Source organism: Hyalella azteca, unplaced genomic scaffold (genome assembly GCF_000764305.2).
Source record: "Hyalella azteca isolate HAZT.00-mixed unplaced genomic scaffold, Hazt_2.0.2 contig7388, whole genome shotgun sequence".
In the NCBI taxonomy this organism is placed as follows: Eukaryota; Metazoa; Arthropoda; class Malacostraca; order Amphipoda; family Hyalellidae; genus Hyalella; species Hyalella azteca.
This window is the reverse complement of record NW_025937514.1, coordinates 85778-104571: the sequence shown is the minus strand read 5'-3', so window position 1 is coordinate 104571 and position 18794 is coordinate 85778. Positions and strand designations below refer to the sequence as shown.

Below are 18794 nucleotides of genomic sequence, written 5' to 3'. Positions count from 1 at the left end.
AGTGCACATGGAATGTGGTGTGTACACGGTAGGCATAGTGACGCAGAAGTGCGTACGGGGGACGAATGTGTGAGCCTGCGAGGAGGGCACGAATGATGTGCGACATTTCATGCATAGTCGTCACTTACAGTAAAGTTTAAGCATATTTCGTCAACTGTAATCCATTCAATTAGTGTAATGGCTGATGATTAAATAGTCCAGCACATGGCTGCTCCAGCAGCCGGTATCATGTTGAGCCAATTTTCGATGCTCGACGACACCCTCCTTGCTGGAAATTTCGCCTTTACCTTCTTACTTGCGCGATCGTCTAGAATTGCTCTATTGTGACAAGAGCGTGACATAACACTTATTGCGACACAAGTGTTTTGTTCTGAAATTAATCCTGGATAGTTAAAAATATAATCGCCAGTAAGTTTGATGTGAATTTTGTCATTGGCATTTTTATAAAGGAAGTACATAGGTGAACATTAGTTTTATTTATATAAAAGCGTTAAGTTATTGAATTCCATTCCTAAAGAATAATGTAAATTTGTTCGATGGAAGTCGGATGATGCGCATGACTATGAAAACTTATGTTAAATACGGCTTGGAAGAGCTCAATTGTATCTGCACTGCTTAACTCTGAATGTTTTAATAGAATTTCACTGCTCCCGCTAATTTCATTTAATTAATGAAGCTTGGTTTCAATAGCCCTCCTCCTTTCTCGCAGCATTAGGACATGATCTTCGTGTTGGAGAAATTCTTTTCATTCGTCTTGTCTCTCATCACTCTCTCGTAAATTTAAGAGGTAAAGAAACAAGGTTCAATAAGATATAGGGAGGAACGAGTAGATAAAGCAAGTCCCTCTATTTGTTACTTATATTTCAACTTGGTTACTAGCCAAAATATTGTTAACAACATAACAGACTTGCGTGTAAATGCCGACTACTGAAAAAGGCAACGACTTAAATAATCGAAGACATCTAGTCAAATATACATAAGAAGTACAAATTCTACGCCGGTAATGGCAGCAATGAACAGTTTTTTCTTCACAAGGGCAATGAAATTGGAATATACAATGAACATTTCTAGAGAACGACGGATCTGAAGGCGAGCTCAAGCGAGATGAAGGGTTAAATAAATAAATAAAAATTCGTCGGAGATGATGAATTACGCACGTGACTTAGCGACGCTCATAATTGAGTAAGTCAAGCTACTGAAACTATGAAATTAAGGGATTCTGTGAACAACAATGTTTGCACTGATTTACGAGCTTCCACCTCGCCCCCTGTGAAAGATAGACTTTAGAAGGTTGAACAAGAACAAACAAAATTATTAATGATCTTAGTTCTTGTTTACGCCTTCGCCTTGACTACAGTCTGCTTCACAAAATTTTTAAATATCAATCAACATGCAGGTTTTGGCCCACGCTAACTGAGAGGCAGGCATATCGCGGNGCAGCACACAGCGGGACTGGGTCCCGACAGCGCCCTGATGAGGGAGTAGCAGCGGTGGAGATCCTTCTTGTCATCAATCTTGCTTAGTGCCGCCGCCGCCTCCGACAGCATTCCGGCGCGTTCCCCTGCATCGTGAGGAGGTATTTCATGAGGCCAAAATTGTAGCATGGTAATTAGTAATGAAGTCGTGGTATACGTCACGTTAGGCTGGGCAATCAGCGACGAAGTGAGGTTAGTAAGTGAAGCGATAAAACGAAAAGAAGAGATCAATTTTACCGACGACGAATAATGATTGAGATGTGCATGCCTGCTGCTCTGTATGCAGAGGCAATGTTTGGTGTCAAGTTTTGCTATGCGCTATCAAAGTTCTGAACTAAGCCGTGTAAATCAATAATGTAGATATATAAAATTTACAGTTCAGTTGGTCACGAGGTCGATGGCTCAATAGAGATGATCTACGTATCTCCCCTGCACGTCAGCGGTCCAGTCAGAGCGTTGTTCAGCTCACTCGCAAATTCATACAAGTTTGCAAACATAAAACGAGAAATCTACGAGAAAGCGAACTATAAACAATGATGGCTCCCAAGTATCTAGGTCTCTTGTGAACAAGTCATGAAAAGTATTAAAATACTAAAAATAGACAACAGGCCATAAGCCTATTAACTCAGCGCCCACACTACCAACATAATAGTGAAATCAGTTCAGGGCTAATTATGTATCACAAAGGACAGTCATCCTTTGATATGATGATAGTACCTGGGGATGACAGGAGCTGGTTGGGGAGGTACTGGGAGGCAAGCATGAGGGCTGTCGCGTGCTCCCTCTCCCCGCTGTATAGCTCTCCTCTTCCGCCACCTCTACGCTCTGGGATTGAAAACACAGCTTAGCACCTCAGAAACCCTATCTTTGTAGCATGACAAACAGGTTGTTGGCTGCAAGATCTAAAATAAAATCAAGATCTGTGTCATATGAATCCAAGGGAAACGAACCTAACTCAAGTCTAGACAAGACGCGTTACTTTATCAACGATATCCTCTATCATTTGTGTAAACCATTTGTCAACTGACGTCTTTTAGGGACGAGCATTATTGTTGCCGTGCACGTATTTGTATAGGTACATCATTGGTGCCGGTACACGCACTTGTATACAAAAGACTAAGATACATCGAAGTGCAAGAAAAAAACAAAACAGTTCCGTAAGTAATCAGCAGCACACGGTAATGCACTGAAGTCACGCGAGAAAATATCCTACTACCTTTTTTGGAAGGATGGAAGTATCAACCAAAACAACCATCTAAAACACGTACCTACTAGAAAGTACATATAGGATAAACGGCATAAATTCCGTACCGTATGGTGTACGGAATGTCCATGTAACAAGGATTCTCGTTTGTATATTGCGGCGTGTTGTTCTTCAAGTAAAAAGCGGAGAATTGTTCGAAATACCGCGTAACCCACTGCACCACACGACACCCACCTTTCCTACAGAGCACCCCACGACACTCACCTTTCCTACAGAGCACCCCACGACACTCACCTTTCCTACAGAGCACCACATGACACCCACCTTTCCTACAGAGCACCACACGACACACGCCTTTCCTACAGAGCACCCCACGACACCCACCTTTCCTACAGAGCACCACACGACACCCACCTTTCCTACAGAGCACCACACGACACCCGCCTTTCCTACAGAGCACCCCACGACACCCACCTTTCCTACAGAGCACCCCACGACACCCACCTTTCCTACAGAGCACGGAGGAGGCGGTGTTGTAAGACTTGAGGCTGCGGTCGAGGAGCTGCTGCGTCCGAGCTGGGGACGCCCCCGACATGATGCGCTGCACCGCCTCGTGCACGAACACGCGCTGCAGCACACCCTGATGGAGGGGGAGTGGGGTTAGGAAACACGTGCTGGGGTGAACGAAGGTTAGGCAGCATGCCCTGGGGGGAGGAGGAGAGTGGGGTTAGGAAACATATGAGAGAGGTAGAGGGTTTGAACCGACGTGTTGGTAGAGTAGAGGTTAGGCAGCATGCTCTGGTAAGGTGAGTGGGGTTGGGAAACATATGCGAGAGAGAGAGTTTGAAACAACGTGCTGGGTAGAGTAGAGGTTAGGCAGCATGCCCTGGGGGAAGGGAGGATGAGTGGCTATGCAGCACGTCCTAGGAGGAGAGAGCGTTGCCAGCGCGCACTGATAGGCGAGATGAACGGTTAGGCAGCACGTCACGAGGGGAATGAAGGTTTTGGCAGCGAGTGAAGGGAGTGATAAGAAAGATTAGGTAGCGAGGCTTTAGCACTCATTCTGGGGTTAGGATTCTATAATTTGTATGCACGTGGATGCGTCGCCGAACTCGAGACTCACGGGGACGTGCGAGATGAGGCTCCTGAGAGTGGCGAGGTCTGCCTGGAAGCCCCGCCTGAGCTGCTGCAGCGTCGCGCCTCTCCAGCCATCTCCTCCTGCAGCGGCGACCTGCTCGCCCGCAGACCAGAGGGCGCGCCGCCCCTCCAGCAGCCACTCACACGCAACTACCTGCACACACTGTGAGGGGCGTGAGTGTACACACAGCAGCCATTCACACGCCACCACCTGCACACAATGTGAGGGGTGTGAGTGTAAACACAGCAGTCACTCGCACGCCATCACCTGCACACACTGTGGGTGGTGCAGTTCAACGGCACCAAGCTCAAAGTTATGAGTCGACACAGAGACCGGGATGCCACATCGCTACTGGGCATCAGATGGCACAGAAATTGAGAAGCAACTAGTTCGAGATCTCGGATTGTTGATGAGTACTGACGCCCATATCTAGGAAATAGTTGTGCGAGGCAAACAACGGATGGGTTGGATCTGGCAGACATTTCAAACGAGAGAAGCAGCACCAATGATTACACTCTTCAGAGCTCTAGTGCTCCCCAATCTTGAATACTGCTGTCAGCTTTGGGCGCCGCTCAAGGCGAGTGCGATGCGGAAACTGGCGGCAGTACAGCGGACTTTCATGTCCAAGATCAAGGGTATGAGCGAACTAGACCTGAACTACTGGGAGAGGCTGAAACACTTGGGACTGTACTCACTGGAGAAGAGAAGAGGAAGGTACATCATACTGTACACGGAAGATGATGACCGGACTGGCTCATAACTTCGAGAGTGAGACCTCCAAAATAGAGTAGGTCTCACCAAATAGAGGAGGGACTTCACTTTTGCAACATTCAAGAGACGACTGGACAATTGGTTGATCCGTTACATCCAGGACCCGAGGGCGGGGTGACCTGCCTAGCGACAACTCGGAGACGAAGGCGGCGCATCATCGTGACCGGGGACTAAGAAAACCTAAACTCGTCATAAGGTGGTGCAGTGCAGGGGTGGTGCAGTGCAGGGGTGGTGCAGTGCAGGGGTGGTGCAGTGCAGGGGTGGTGCAGTGCAGAGGTGGTGCAGTGCAGGGGTGGTGCAGTGCAGAGACGGTGCAGTGCATATATGAAGTATCACAGAAATGATGCACAGACAGTATAGACTGGTGCCCCCACAACGCAGCACGGCAGTCACACTGCAGTGCAGTGTTTGCACTGCAATGCAACTACAATGCATCGCTGTGACGGCCAACGCTCCCATATAGCTCATCTTTTCCTCATGAATCAGCATCACCACGAGAGGAGGGGGGGAGGGAGGCGCTCCCATGTGATCAGAGAATAGCTCATTGCGCAATCGATGTTCCACTGCTGAACATAAGGGCAATCCTTTAACTAAATCCTAATGTTATACTTCAATTGGTACAGAATGATATAAGTAAGAATATAATAATTAATTAGTGTGGGCACCTGCATGATGTGGGGGGGATGTGGGGGGGAGCAGCAGGAGGTCAGGGTCACCGACTGCCCTAGCGCCCGCCCCGCGCGGTCGCATGCGTCCAGCACTGCAAAACACAAACTTTATCAACATATCAACGCAAACTTCATCAGCATATCAACGCCAACTTTATCAACATATCAACGCCAACTTTATCAACCTATCAACATCAACATATCAACATAAACACATTGGACCTGATTTCTTTAGATATTATGAAACAGGTATTGCAACATTTTATTGCATGTCAAGTAATTACAATAAAAGGTTACGGATTAGTTGCGGGACTAAATTCCTACAGGAAATAACGCGAAACATTATTTGCTATATACCGTACTCGTAATAAATATTTTTTTATCGATGCCATCGCCATATTAGTAATAAGTAAATTGGTCTGTAATGAACTTATAAGACCTCTAGACGAACTCACATTATCCGTATACATAGGTACTTTCTCTTGCAATAGTCAATACCGTCTCACATACAGCAGCTGCTGTAAAATAATATGCGGCGATCTGTTCTAGTTTAATCTTGAACGTAACGTAACAATGAGACATGCAAACATTTCTCCAAGGTTAAGTTAATTCTGAGCGTGCTGCACACCCACCTTCCTGAGGCGTCAGCACGTCAGCCGCACGCTCGTCAGCCCTGCAGAAGTCGCCGTCAGCAGAGATGGCTTCACTCGTCAGCTTGCACTCCCGCCGCGCCCTGCGTGATGAGAGTACCGTCAATGTTAAGGGCTCGTTAACCACATAATAACTACGTAACTGTTGCGATCTTGTTAAAAATTGTGGCTCGGCTTTGTTGATAGAATAGGAAGTTTCTATTGCAGGCCGGTAGTATTAGTAGTTGCAGAAAGGTTTGCTACGCTTCAGATAGCCATCTATTTTGCAACTGAAGTACGATTTTCAGTTACGTTCGTGATATTTGGTCTCTTTTGTTTTCCAGGCTAGCAGCCTGATCCATTCCCCGCCTTCGCCAGGCGCACAAGTCCGGCGACTGAAGTGAAGTAGATATATGAACCAAGCTGAAATATCCCTAGCAATTGCCACTAATTAACATACTAATTATGCAGTAGCGTTGACGTATCAAGATCAAATGCCCGCCACGGGCCCTCGCTCAACGGTGCGACGCTTCACTCATCTTCATGTTTTTATCATACATTATATATGCAAAGGCTCCTCTTCATGAACTCATGTTCGTATACATTATATCTGTATACATTCTATACAAAGGTTCGTTTGAATATTGTCGAATTATATTGATTAATTTATTGAATCGGTAACTCAAAATGTGGGCTATTGAATTTATGCTCCTATAATTCATCATAAAATTGAAGCATGAATCAATATTGATAAATTTTTCGAGTAGTTGGCATATAAATGAGTGTAGTTGTCTACCTGCACGCGAGCAGGACGGCGATGGGCAGGGGGTGGTGGGTGGCGGGCAGCGCTGCGTTCACCACAGCGAAGGTCTCTTCAGCCGCCGCGTCCTCCCCCAGCAGCCAGCAGCAACCAACCCTCAGCAGCCCCGCCCACCACGACGACAACTGTACAGCGCTGTTATCTTATAGGCAAATCATCACTATCTCTTATTACTATGGTTATCTTCATTCTCATTTGATCTGATCAAATTATTATCTCTCACTTAATAGAGGGACTTGACCAGCAAAGGCATCCTCATCACATTTAAATGAGGAAAATTACCGGATCCTTGAGGGGAGGCGAGGCGTCCAGCACAAGGGCGGTGTAGTGGAGCACGTCACTCGTCCTGGTGACGGCGCCCTTGCCTCCCACGCCCCCAGGGGCGGCATCGTCCACCAAAGGGGCGGCGTCGCTGCAGCCGTCCTCGCTCACGCGCGTACCTGGGCTCATGAGGGTCCACACGCTGCGCTCCAGCAGGTGCTCCCTGAAAGGTTGGTACCAGGGTTTTATAACAAGGAAACTTTTATTCATGGTCTAAACGTGCGGTATTTTAGGAGTAATTGCGATGTATATTCAGCCTACATGTGCTGTATATTTGGCATAGATATAGGGTATCTTAGGTTTACAGCAAGCACTTGAGTCTTACTGGTACAGAAGGGGCACAGTACCTGTACAAGGAGTGCAGGTACAGAAGAGGATCGCACTTCTCCTGCAGGAGGGAGAAGAGGGAGCCGCGCTGCTTGTCGTACCACCACTTGCGGCTCACCAAGAACCTGCAATAACAACACAGTTCTTCAAGTCCTCCTTTAAACAAGAATTGTTTGTTGCAAAGGTTCATTTCCTGAAAACATTTAATCATGTTATGAAGAATGTATCAATGTTGAAAAATCTCGAACTTCATTTCCTAGAGAACATATGGGGTGAGACCGCAGCGCGTAGCGCGAAGGGGGAAGCTAAAGAGTCGTGGTCACGAAGATTCGAGGTACGGTACAGCCACAGATACCATGATATTTGCAACACAACATTACAGATCATCAATCTAAGATTAAGTTACATACATTATACGATTACAATCATCTGAATAAATACAAGAGGAGTACTTTTGTCCAGCAGGGTCATGGAGTATCCAGGCGAGGGCTGGGGGAAGGGTGAGGGTGGTACAGCGTCGGGCGCGCACCAGCAGGAGGCGCACCACCACCGCGGCGCACCACGACGGCAGGCTCTCCCGGCCCCGCAAGGCGCACGTCACTAGCACCCCCGCCACGTCGCACTCTGCCAGGGGTACGTGGCCTTAGAAATTAAAGTGGAAGAGGCAATCACAAGGTCAACTTAAACTTTGCCATAGCACGAGGTAAGACGTCACCTCGCTTCAATTAGACATCAAAAGGCCCTCACACACTAACACGCCCCCTCGTCCTCTCCGCACGTTCAGAGAACAGCCTCCACACGCACGGCACCTGCATTCACAGAACTCCCAACGCAATTAAAACATTTACCGAACCAGGGACACGGGCCAACCAGGGACATGGGCCAACCAGGGACACAGGCCAACCAGGGACACAGGCCAACCCGGGACATGGGCCAACCAGGGACACGGGCCAACCAGGGACACAGGCCAACCAGGGACACAGGCCAACCAGGGACACGGGCCAACCAGGGACACGGGCCAACCAGGGACATGGGCCAACCAGGGACACGGACCTACCAGGGACACGGGCCAACCAGGGACACAGGCCAACCAGGGACACGGGCCAACCAGGGACACGGGCCAACCAGGGACACGGACCTACCAGGGACATGGACCTACCAGGGACATGGACCTACCAGGGACATGGACCTACCAGGGACATGGACCTACCAGGGACATTGCAATACTTAGTGACAGTAGTAAACTTTAGCGCTTGAGGCCAGAAATAATGTTTAATGTTGAGTTATAGCAGAAGCGATTGTACTAAGGAGTGATGTGCTAACACTTTGCCGCCGAATGCTTAATCTTGTACTATTATTCAATTTTTTGTACCGTTTTTAACAGGGTTGCCAGACGGTCATTTTTTCCGGACAAATTCCGTGATTTAGTTTTTCTTAATTACGTTGGCCAGCTAAAATTTATGATAAGGGTACTTCCTAATTAAATTTTAAATATTGCAAAAAGAAAATAAATGAAATTTTTATAGTGGAACCCACAAATAAACTAGTATATAATGAGTTATCGGCCTTTTTTGTTCTCAGATTTGTCCGATTTCAGGCAACCTGAATTATGTACTACTGCATACTGGAGAAATACATTTCGTGGTATGCATATGTACCACTTCGGAGTCAACGTGTTAAGGCGGTCATTGATAGCAACGATGATCATTAATGATGATAATTACTGGTGGCAATGATCAATAAGTACAAACATTGAGTACAAATAAGTACAAGGTACATTAATCAAGTACAAATAAGTACAAGGTACATTAATAAATACATACCCGAAGTGAGGGAGTTGAGGGTGCGGGAGGTGTCGTGGTGGGGCGGGGAAGTGAGGGGGGTGGAGGAGGCCCCCAGCTGCCCCACCAGCCCCCAGGGGTTCACGGCCACCACCCCCAGCATGAGGACGCACAGCAGCACCCGCGACCTGTCCCCCAGACCCAGCCGCTCCTCCTGCAAGGTAGAGGCTCGTTGAATCTTACAGTCAGAAAAATAAGTTGGTAATATAGTTCAAATAGTTATGCACTTGTTGTACCTAGCGCTGATACTTTTATTAACAGGCAGTACTGGGTCAGGATGACTCACATAAGAGCAAGAAGTGCATTGCTATTTCAACAATGTCTCACTCATTTCTTTGAGTATGCTACGTCTGAAATGGCTGAAGGGGGCGCAGTTCCCTCCCATACCACGTGGGGTTTTCCTCGCTCCTCGAGGGCACTTCTCTTCTGTTTTCTTTTTCAGCCTTCATGTGTTTAGAAGAAAATAAACGCAACTTGACTGTTAATTTACACAACCATTGATGTTGAGTCTGTATGAGTATCATGGTCCATGATTGCATCTGAGGCCGTACAGCCTCGGGTCTCATCGAGACACGCAAGCCCCCCCCCCCACGACAAGGACGAGATGGCACGGGGGGGTCACGAAGATCCGAGGTACGGCACAGCCACAGATGCCATGATATTTGCAACACAACATTACAGATCATCAATCTAAGATTAAGTTACATACATTATACGATTACAATCATCTGAATAAATACAAGAGGAGTACTTTTGTCCAGCAGGGTCATGGAGTATCCAGGCGAGGGCTGGGGGAAGGGTGAGGGTGGTACAGCGTCGGGCGCGCACCAGCAGGAGGCGCACCACCACCGCGGCGCACCACGACGGCAGGCTCTCCCGGCCCCGCAAGGCGCACGTCACTAGCACCCCCGCCACGTCGCACTCTGCCAGGGGTACGTGGCCTTAGAAATTAAAGTGGAAGAGGCAATCACAAGGTCAACTTAAACTTTGCCATAGCACGAGGTAAGACGTCACCTCGCTTCAATTAGACATCAAAAGGCCCTCACACACTAACACGCCCCCTCGTCCTCTCCGCACGTTCAGAGAACAGCCTCCACACGCACGGCACCTGCATTCACAGAACTCCCAACGCAATTAAAACATTTACCGAACCAGGGACACGGGCCAACCAGGGACATGGGCCAACCAGGGACACAGGCCAACCAGGGACACAGGCCAACCCGGGACATGGGCCAACCAGGGACACGGGCCAACCAGGGACACAGGCCAACCAGGGACACAGGCCAACCAGGGACACGGACCAACCAGGGACACGGGCCAACCAGGGACATGGACCTACCAGGGACATGGACCTACCAGGGACATGGACATACCAGGGACATGGACCTACCAGGGACATGGACCTACCAGGGACATAGGCCAACGAATGACACAGAACCCTACCAGGGACGTAGGCGGGGTCGGTGACGCTGAGGTTGGCGAGGGCGAGGTAGAGGCCGAGGGCGTGTGAGGAGGTCTTGGTGTAGCCCATGAGGTGCAGGCGCTGCAGGTCGTGGTAGACCGCGCTCACAGCGCGCAGGTGGTCGCGGCCGTCGCTGCGAGCCTCACTGCCAAAATCAAACGAATTAACAAACAAAAATTATAGGTGGCAATATACTGCAATTGTTGGTAAACCGCTTCTATTATTTCACCAAATAAAAATACTGTAGAAAGGACAAATAAGTAGTAGCATTCGGACACATCAACAATGTGTGGGTCAGTAAAACTTGTCAAGAACTCGCACGTGAACACACCGCGTGAGGGAGAAGCCCCCTGAGTATCTGCAGAAGAACTTGGGTATGCCGAAGAGATCAAGCCACAGGCGGCAGAGCTGCCACGCTAGCCCCGTCGTCAGCTCGAGCGCTGACTCGGGCACCGGTCGCCCCGCCGACTCCAGCGCCGCGCAGTACGACACCCACGCCTGGCTGTGACCTCCCTGGGGGCATCAATAATAATTCAGGGATCCTGCAGGTGTATGCAGAATGCAACCTGCGGTAAGTGCATGTAAAGTGCGTCCTACTATTTCCTAAGGCTCGTCCTATTGTTTCCTCCATATATGGAGGAATTGAGGAAATCATACCGGAGATGAGGTAACCTGATTTTGGAGGCGACGTAGAAGGCAAGTGTCAAGATGAGATATTGCATCACACACAGGAGGTAATTTCACCTTCTTCTGATGTGCGCGCGCTGTGTTGCAATGAGCGGAGAACACCTGTCCTGTGGGGGTCTTGGCCCCCACCAGGGGCTCCCCATACACAAACAGTTGCAGCAGGAACAACAGCAGCAGTAAGGTGTTCAGGGCGACTCCCCATCCCCACATCATGCTGACCCCACCCTCCTCTGGAGGGGGAAGAAGGGGGAGTCCTTGTTAATTACATAAGATTTGACAGCCCTTTTTTGTCGTTATATTGCTAGCATCATTACTGAGCAAACTTGCACATTCAATACAAATATGAGCAAGATATATACGACAGCATAAACATCACTTAAAACAAAATTTAGAACCAGGCAAAGTTGAATTGCGAGCAAATTTGCAAGAAGAGCAATACTTAGTGACAGTAGTAAACTTTAGCGCTTGAGGCCAGAAATAATGTTTAATGTTGAGTTATAGCAGAAGCGATTGTACTAAGGAGTGATTCGGCCACCACCCCCAGCATGAGGACGCACAGCAGCACCCGCGACCTGTCCCCCAGACCCAGCCGCTCCTCCTGCAAGGTAGAGGCTCGTTGAATCGTACACACAGAAAAATAAATTGGTCATAAAGTCCAAATGATCATACACTTTTTGTTCATAGCACTGATACACTCTTTTGCCGGGCAGTACTGGGTCAGGATAACTCACATAAGAGCAAGAATTGCATTGCTATTTGGACAATGTATCACTGATTTCTTTGAGTGATACATTGTCCAGTGACATACAGTGATACATTGAATTTATTGAGTGATACTTCTGAAATGCCTGAAGGGAGCGCAGTTCCCTCCCACACCACACGGGGCTTTCCTCGCTCCTCGAGAGCACTTCTCTTCTGTTTTTTTTTTCAGCATTGATGTGCTTAGAAGAAAATAAACTAAACTTGACTGTTATTTTACATACATCATTTGCTGTCAACCATTGATGTCGGAGTCTGTACGAGTATCATGGATACCTGGGCCTATACTTTCAAAAAAGTTAAGAGATCGTAAGTTCATCAGCCAATCATTGAGGGCCTTTCAAGCAAAATCCACCTATCATAGACAAGAAAATAGAGCGTAAGTACTTACGTTCACTTAGCGAGTTTTGAAAGTATGACCCCTGCTCTACTCAGGACACAAGCAGAAATGGACGAGTCTACATAGCCTCACCCTGCTGGGGACGTCAGATGAGTTCCCCGAGTCTGGTGAGGACGGGAGGTGAGGAGGTGTGGTGTCGGGGGATGAGCCCACTGACTCGGGGGGAGTGAGGGGAATCATGCCACCAGCCCCGGCATGAGGGCATGAGCCTGTTAAAAATGATCAACCATTAACAGGAGGTTCTGAGGCCTTAACAAAATTTGCAAAATTTAATCTGAAGCTTGGGCCATCAGGTAACAATATTACCAAGAAGTCTACTTCTGGAAGTTGGGTTTTTTTTTTTTTTTGCTATGAAGCTAATTGAGAATTGAATATTATTATATGATTAATAAAGTTAGGGTTTTCAATTTTATTTTAAAAAGTTTTAAGTGTAATAAATTGAAGAGTAGAGAGCTAGTGTTTATACACTCCAGCATTTATTAAACGAGTTAACAGTTGTTATATTATCTGCTTGTTGTTAATCAATCTCGTGTTTCCTTTATCCTATACCTATTTATTTCTTCGCCAAATGAGATGGTGCATTTTGAACATGCAATTTATTTTGCTGCAGTATATATAGCTGGCACTCCTTGACTTGCTATCACTGCATGCCGTGACTTGCTATCACTGCATGCCGTGACCCACATATCACTGCATGCCGTGACCCACATGTCACTGCATGACACCATCCACATGACATGTTACCCACATATCACTCTACGCCACAACCCACCAGCTCGTCGCCCCCCCAGCACGAGGTTGGATGTAGGGACGGCCATGTCTGAAGAGAAGTAGACAGGCTCAGAGGCTCTGGCGTCAGAGTTGGACAAGAGGTGATGGTGCTGAGTGACACACTCGCTTGACACAGCAGCGTTCTTGTCATTCATTTTGTAGGTGTTGAGCTCGGCTGCCAGACGCTTGTTCTGGCTCAGCAGAAAGCGGATGTACTCAATTGCTTTCTTCAGTATCTGAGACTTGTGAAGCTGCTCAGAAGAACTCTAATTAATTTCTACATAATTGAAAAAAATATAATGTTTATTAGTTAACTTAAAGAAGAACTGAGATGGTGCAGAATTCATCAGAAGAGCCTTATTATATTATGCAAGAACAAATAAAAATTTCATGTCAAAGATACCATTCTTCACTCGTGCAAGTGGAAAGTCCAAATTAATTAAGTATTGATATAATTTAAATAAAATCCTTCAAACACTTCCTCTCTTATCTGTAATCTTGTCTATATACGGGTCATAGCATTCAAACACATATGGTAACAGCAAAAAATTACTTATGCTTAATTTGATGTCTTCAACAAGAAGTAAAAGCAGTCCAACTTAAACTGTGATGCCACCAGGTGATAATTCATACTTACAATATTTCCTGGCCATGTATCACATTTAGAGATAGCTTCTTAATGTGTTGTCCCAATCAAATGGTAAAAATGATAATTTTCAATGAAAAGTAACTTCAATGTTCTATAATATCTCTCATAAGATGTAGTTAGTACAAATAAAGCAATGTGGGTAGCTACAAACCTTGGCCTCCTCCCCTGCCACCAGGTTCTTCAACTCCAAGATCTTGTCATTGATGGAGCACCTGTATCTCTTCTCAATATCATTGTGCGTGTTCTTCTTCATAGGTTTGCCTTGGTCTTGTGAGTTATAAGAGTTGGATAGACTGAGAATATTATTTGGCGATAAGTTGCCAGCAATCAAGGAGCTGTCAGTGACGCCAGTGACGGTGTTGGTGGGGTTGGCGAGCATGACGGAGATGCCAGTGAAGATGGTTGTGCCAACAGGCATGGGGGACTGAATGGATGTCATATTTGCAGGCGCAGTGTACAGCAAATTGACGGTGGCAGGCTTCATAGCAGGAGATGCTGAATTATTCTGATTTATGATAACTCCACTTTTCTCTGCTGGCTGTGACGTATTTATCAGCCCCACTGGAGTGCCAGCCAAGTCAATGTTATGGTTGACACTTAAATTTTGAGTGCACCTTTGATTATTGATGGCTTTATCAGGCTGGACACCTTTGAAAAAGGTTGGATTATTTGAGCGCAGGATGTGCACAGTTTGCAACGTACTGCCATTTGATGCTGGTTGTGGGTTGAAGAAGGATGAACCTCCATCAGATGAGCCTTGGTTTTCATGAGAATTTGGCAATGCGTGCCCACTCAGCGCAAATGTTTGAGTTTGTGAGACTGGTAATCTACCTTGTGGCAAAACAATATTGGTCTCAGACTCCGAGTTCTGAGAGGGCTGCCAGTATCCTGACTTACTTGAGTCCAATATTGACTCTGCCCCAAGTGCTGGTTTAAAAACATTGACAGCGGAGTCACTGGCATAGGTTGACGTTCGCTGCTCCTGCGCAGACAGTGAGGAGTTATCGTTGATTTCTTCAATAAACGAGGAGTGGTTGGTTGATTGGGTGTCAGAGTCAGGCAAGGTTTGCAGTGCTTGCCCATCCAGGTCCAGTTGCAAGGAATTCAGGTCTCCCAGGTCAATGTCATTCCAGTTCATGGATGATAGGAGATCTGAAAATAAATACCGTATATATTTAATAGCTGTATTCGAATGTACCAGTACCTGCCATTAGAGAACTCAAGGTGATCTGAATATGATTTCCTGATTAACAATAATGTTTTGGCATTTATAAATTGTTGAATTAAACGAAAATAGAGATTAGTTCCTGTCCTACAGTTTGTGAGGTAAATTTTGTGCGCGTTTGAAGCCTACAAACCCATAATGTGACCTGTTGCCAATGATCTTTACAAATTAGGTTTTATTAACTATTAAGAAAAGTAAAATACTATTCAACTTGAGAGAATGTGATAAAAGAATTAGGTAGCCATTAGTGATGAAGGCAAGATAGTCAAGGCAAATTGGCAATTTATTAGCAAGTAAGGGTAAAATTATTGTGGCAATGCAACCTTTTTTTTTTACGACACTTCTCTTTAGCTTGACTTCTTGTTGTTTGTTTGTTTGTCTGCTACAAATCTTACAATCAATATTTAACACACTTTTACCTGTGCAATCAATTTGAAATTTTGCACACTTGCATAGCGTCGGAGACAATGCACGATTCAATCGACGAAATAAATAATTTTAAAAATTAAACTTTTTTAATACTAAAAATTTTAAAAATGATTTTTTTTATATCTTAAAAATAAAATATGCAATTCATTGTTCACATGTAACATTGGATACACTGGCCTCTTTTGATGTGTCTTTAAAAAGTAATTTTTAAATGCATATTTAACCTAACAATGATATGCAGGTTGAGAATGGTAAAACATTGCAAATTTGAAAGAAGAAATTATACATAGGTACCAGTAGGTACATATATTTGAATGATAAGCATGAAATCTACAGGGTTAGTGTGTACTGTGTAGTATTGTTAATAACCTCTTCAGTGGCATAGAGGCTTCAAAGGTGCTCATTGTAAATCAAGTTACGAGGAAGAAGTCTAATGTAGACAATTAAAGTCATAAGATAGACTGAAGTAGAAGAGGTTACCTGAAATGTAAAGATTTTACCACAAATCTGGATGAACCAAATTTTTGGTTCATCTCAAGTGAACCTAGCTTCAACAATCTAAATAAATTTCTGCACACAAATTCACTATTTTGTGCCATTTATTTAGTGAAAATTCAATGTCAGTTGCATCTTGAGTGTTTAGCAAACACAATAATGGATGCATGTATTCAAAACATGGGTTAAAGTGACTGGTAGGTGGTGCAAGGCTGCCTTTTGTTGATTGATGTTATTCAGCAGAAGCCCTTCATTTGAAATAACAATAATTAATTATTGTGGATTTAGGTTAAAGCAGGAAGTTAACTTTAGCTGTAAATACATTCACAGCTCAGAATATTAGTACGCACAATGCAGAAGCGTCTTGTGGCTGTAGAGCATTTTAATGGCATTTTGAGCAAATAAATTCCATGGTGAATATAGATCAAATTTTCTTATTTCACACTGGCTTGAGAATTAGCCTTCTGAACCAATCTGAATATTAGACATTTTTCAAAAAATCCTTGGCAAAAATGTGCATTTACATTTTTCATAAAAGAAATCAGGTAAGGGCTAAAAACAGAAAAAATTTACCAGAAGCACAGGCTATTTTGTCTAAATCATGGATCATGGGTGGCTGCTGTCCAATTTTTCAGAATGTCATCAGTCTGCTGAATTGAAACCATCACTAGTTAAAAGCATCACAGCATTACCAAAAACGTCAGTAGGGCAGACCTTTCCAATTCCTAATTGACTAAAGGCAGCTGTCCAATGCTGACATGAAATATGTTGACCAGTTGAGCCATCACTATGGTCAATGACTAGAGACTTCCAGCCATTTTCAGAGCTGCAAGATTCACCTTAGATAAATTATCTCCTATCCAATTGTTAACAAAAGTGTACAACTTGGCAGTTGGCTAGAAGATTTCAAATGTGTTAAAAATTTATCACTTTGGAGCCACAAAATTTCATTCACAAGTAGGAAGCTTGCAATCCTGAGTCAATGCAAATCTTGAGCACGGAATGAAATCCTTCAAATATGACAGCACAAACAGTCATTTTACAAGTAATTTTGCAACATTGTGGCTTGTGGGCAACAATGTAAAATTTTCTAAAACTTTTTCCCACAAAATCAGGTGAAAGATACAAAATATAGTGAAAAATTGGTGATAATATTGGCTAACATGAGCATTTTTTTTATAATTTTAAATTAGACCAAAATTTGCAGGCAAAAGCTGCCTGTACTGTAAATTAAATTTACTTTGGCCCATTTTCTAGTTTGAGGCTTTGAGAAAATGAGCCCAGTATGAAACTATGAAATGAAAGAAGATGTTTCTAAAACCATCAAAAGAGGGTAATAAGAGACAGTTTTGAGCATTTTTCATAAATAACTTCTTACCATGAAACATTTCCTAAACAAGTTTGGGCTCATTTTAAATAGACATAATTTTTTTTTTTTTTTTATGGAATAAGATATGCAAATTCTGGACGTTGCGTTTTTAAGCCAACACCTGTGTGTAACTTTTATGCAAGTAAAATTTCTTGATACGGCAAATATTTTTTTGCTACAAACCAAGATTTTAGCAGAGGTACCATGACTACCGTCAGGTACGGTTCCAAAATCTCACTTTTCACACTTTTTTTTGGGGATTTTTTTAGGGATAGTAAATTTATGATTTCTCAACTAAATTTATGCTTCATAGATATTAAAAATCTTGAACTTTAGGCTACTATTTTTAGTTTTGCAATATTTTGATTAGTTTAGCTGCTACAAGAATACAACATTTCTACAAAATGTGGGACGACTGTCCCGATTTTGCAATTTACCTGACCCATCCCCTAAGACCTTATTACCCCGTTTGACGGAATGTACATATTTCTGGATTAGAAACCTTGTCATTACAAGAGAAATTGAATGATATTCAAATTGGTTCCTCGTGCAAAGGTTAAACATAAACCACAAAACAGGTAAAGAATTAGGAAAAAATAGCAACAATATACCCAAGTCTCATTTCCCATGCAATTTTTACTGCATTAAATAAGCCTTTCTTTTCTAAATACTATTATTTTGACAATTACGTTTTTTTCTGTGCTCACAAATGAATGCCGAAGAATTCGAAGTTTGACCGGAAAGATCAACAAGTTTTTCCTCAATCGACATGAACTTCAGTCACAGACCATATGACCTAACACTCAACTATCCCTAGGCTCCTAGCCTGTGTAATTATGGCATTCATCGAGACTTAACAACACGTACGGTGACGTACCTTCCTGAAGAAATGTATCAGGAATAATATAGTCGTCTTCCATAATGAAAATCTCATCACAGAGTCACAGACACTTCTTCTGGGGCTTAAACGAACATTCACAACGCTGCCTGGCTTTTCACCTAACAGGATACCTACAATACGCAATTTGGACTGGATGGCTGGATCGCGCGATCAAGAAATGAGGACTAGCAGCCAATCACAAGAGCCGAACACAATCACACCACGTTTCGTCAGAGCACCACGTTCACCAAACCTTAGTTATTGCAAATAAAATAAATTTAGCCTTCAATTTATGTCATTGAAGATTTAAGATAAGGAGGTATACCTCAAAGTCGAAATTTTATAATAAATTTACAAAAAAAAATTTAGATCAGGCAATGTTTTAACATAGGTGGAAATTCATACATGAATATTAAACACGTTCACGTTTGGCAGCGCAACCAGCTGTTTTCCCTCGGTCAAAACAAGGGCATC

General features: G+C 44.5%; 1 protein-coding gene across 1 annotated transcript; it reads right to left on the bottom strand.

Annotated features, from left to right (window-relative positions):
• Window positions 1-1409: 1409 nt before the first annotated feature.
• On the bottom strand, window positions 1410-18654 carry LOC108683428 (sterol regulatory element-binding protein 1). Its single transcript, XM_047881225.1, has 20 exons — window positions 18318-18654; window positions 14074-15074; window positions 13275-13524; window positions 12575-12711; window positions 11860-11941; window positions 11401-11573; window positions 10988-11169; window positions 10638-10801; window positions 9900-10117; window positions 9177-9348; window positions 7806-7977; window positions 7374-7478; window positions 6988-7189; window positions 6682-6830; window positions 5889-5989; window positions 5254-5348; window positions 3803-3979; window positions 3184-3319; window positions 2193-2300; window positions 1410-1561 (listed from the first exon to the last, which is right to left on the bottom strand). Exons 1-20 carry the CDS (start codon window positions 18358-18360, stop codon window positions 1410-1412), a joined length of 3819 nt encoding a protein of 1272 aa, XP_047737181.1. The 5' UTR covers window positions 18361-18654.
• Window positions 18655-18794: the final 140 nt, after the last annotated feature.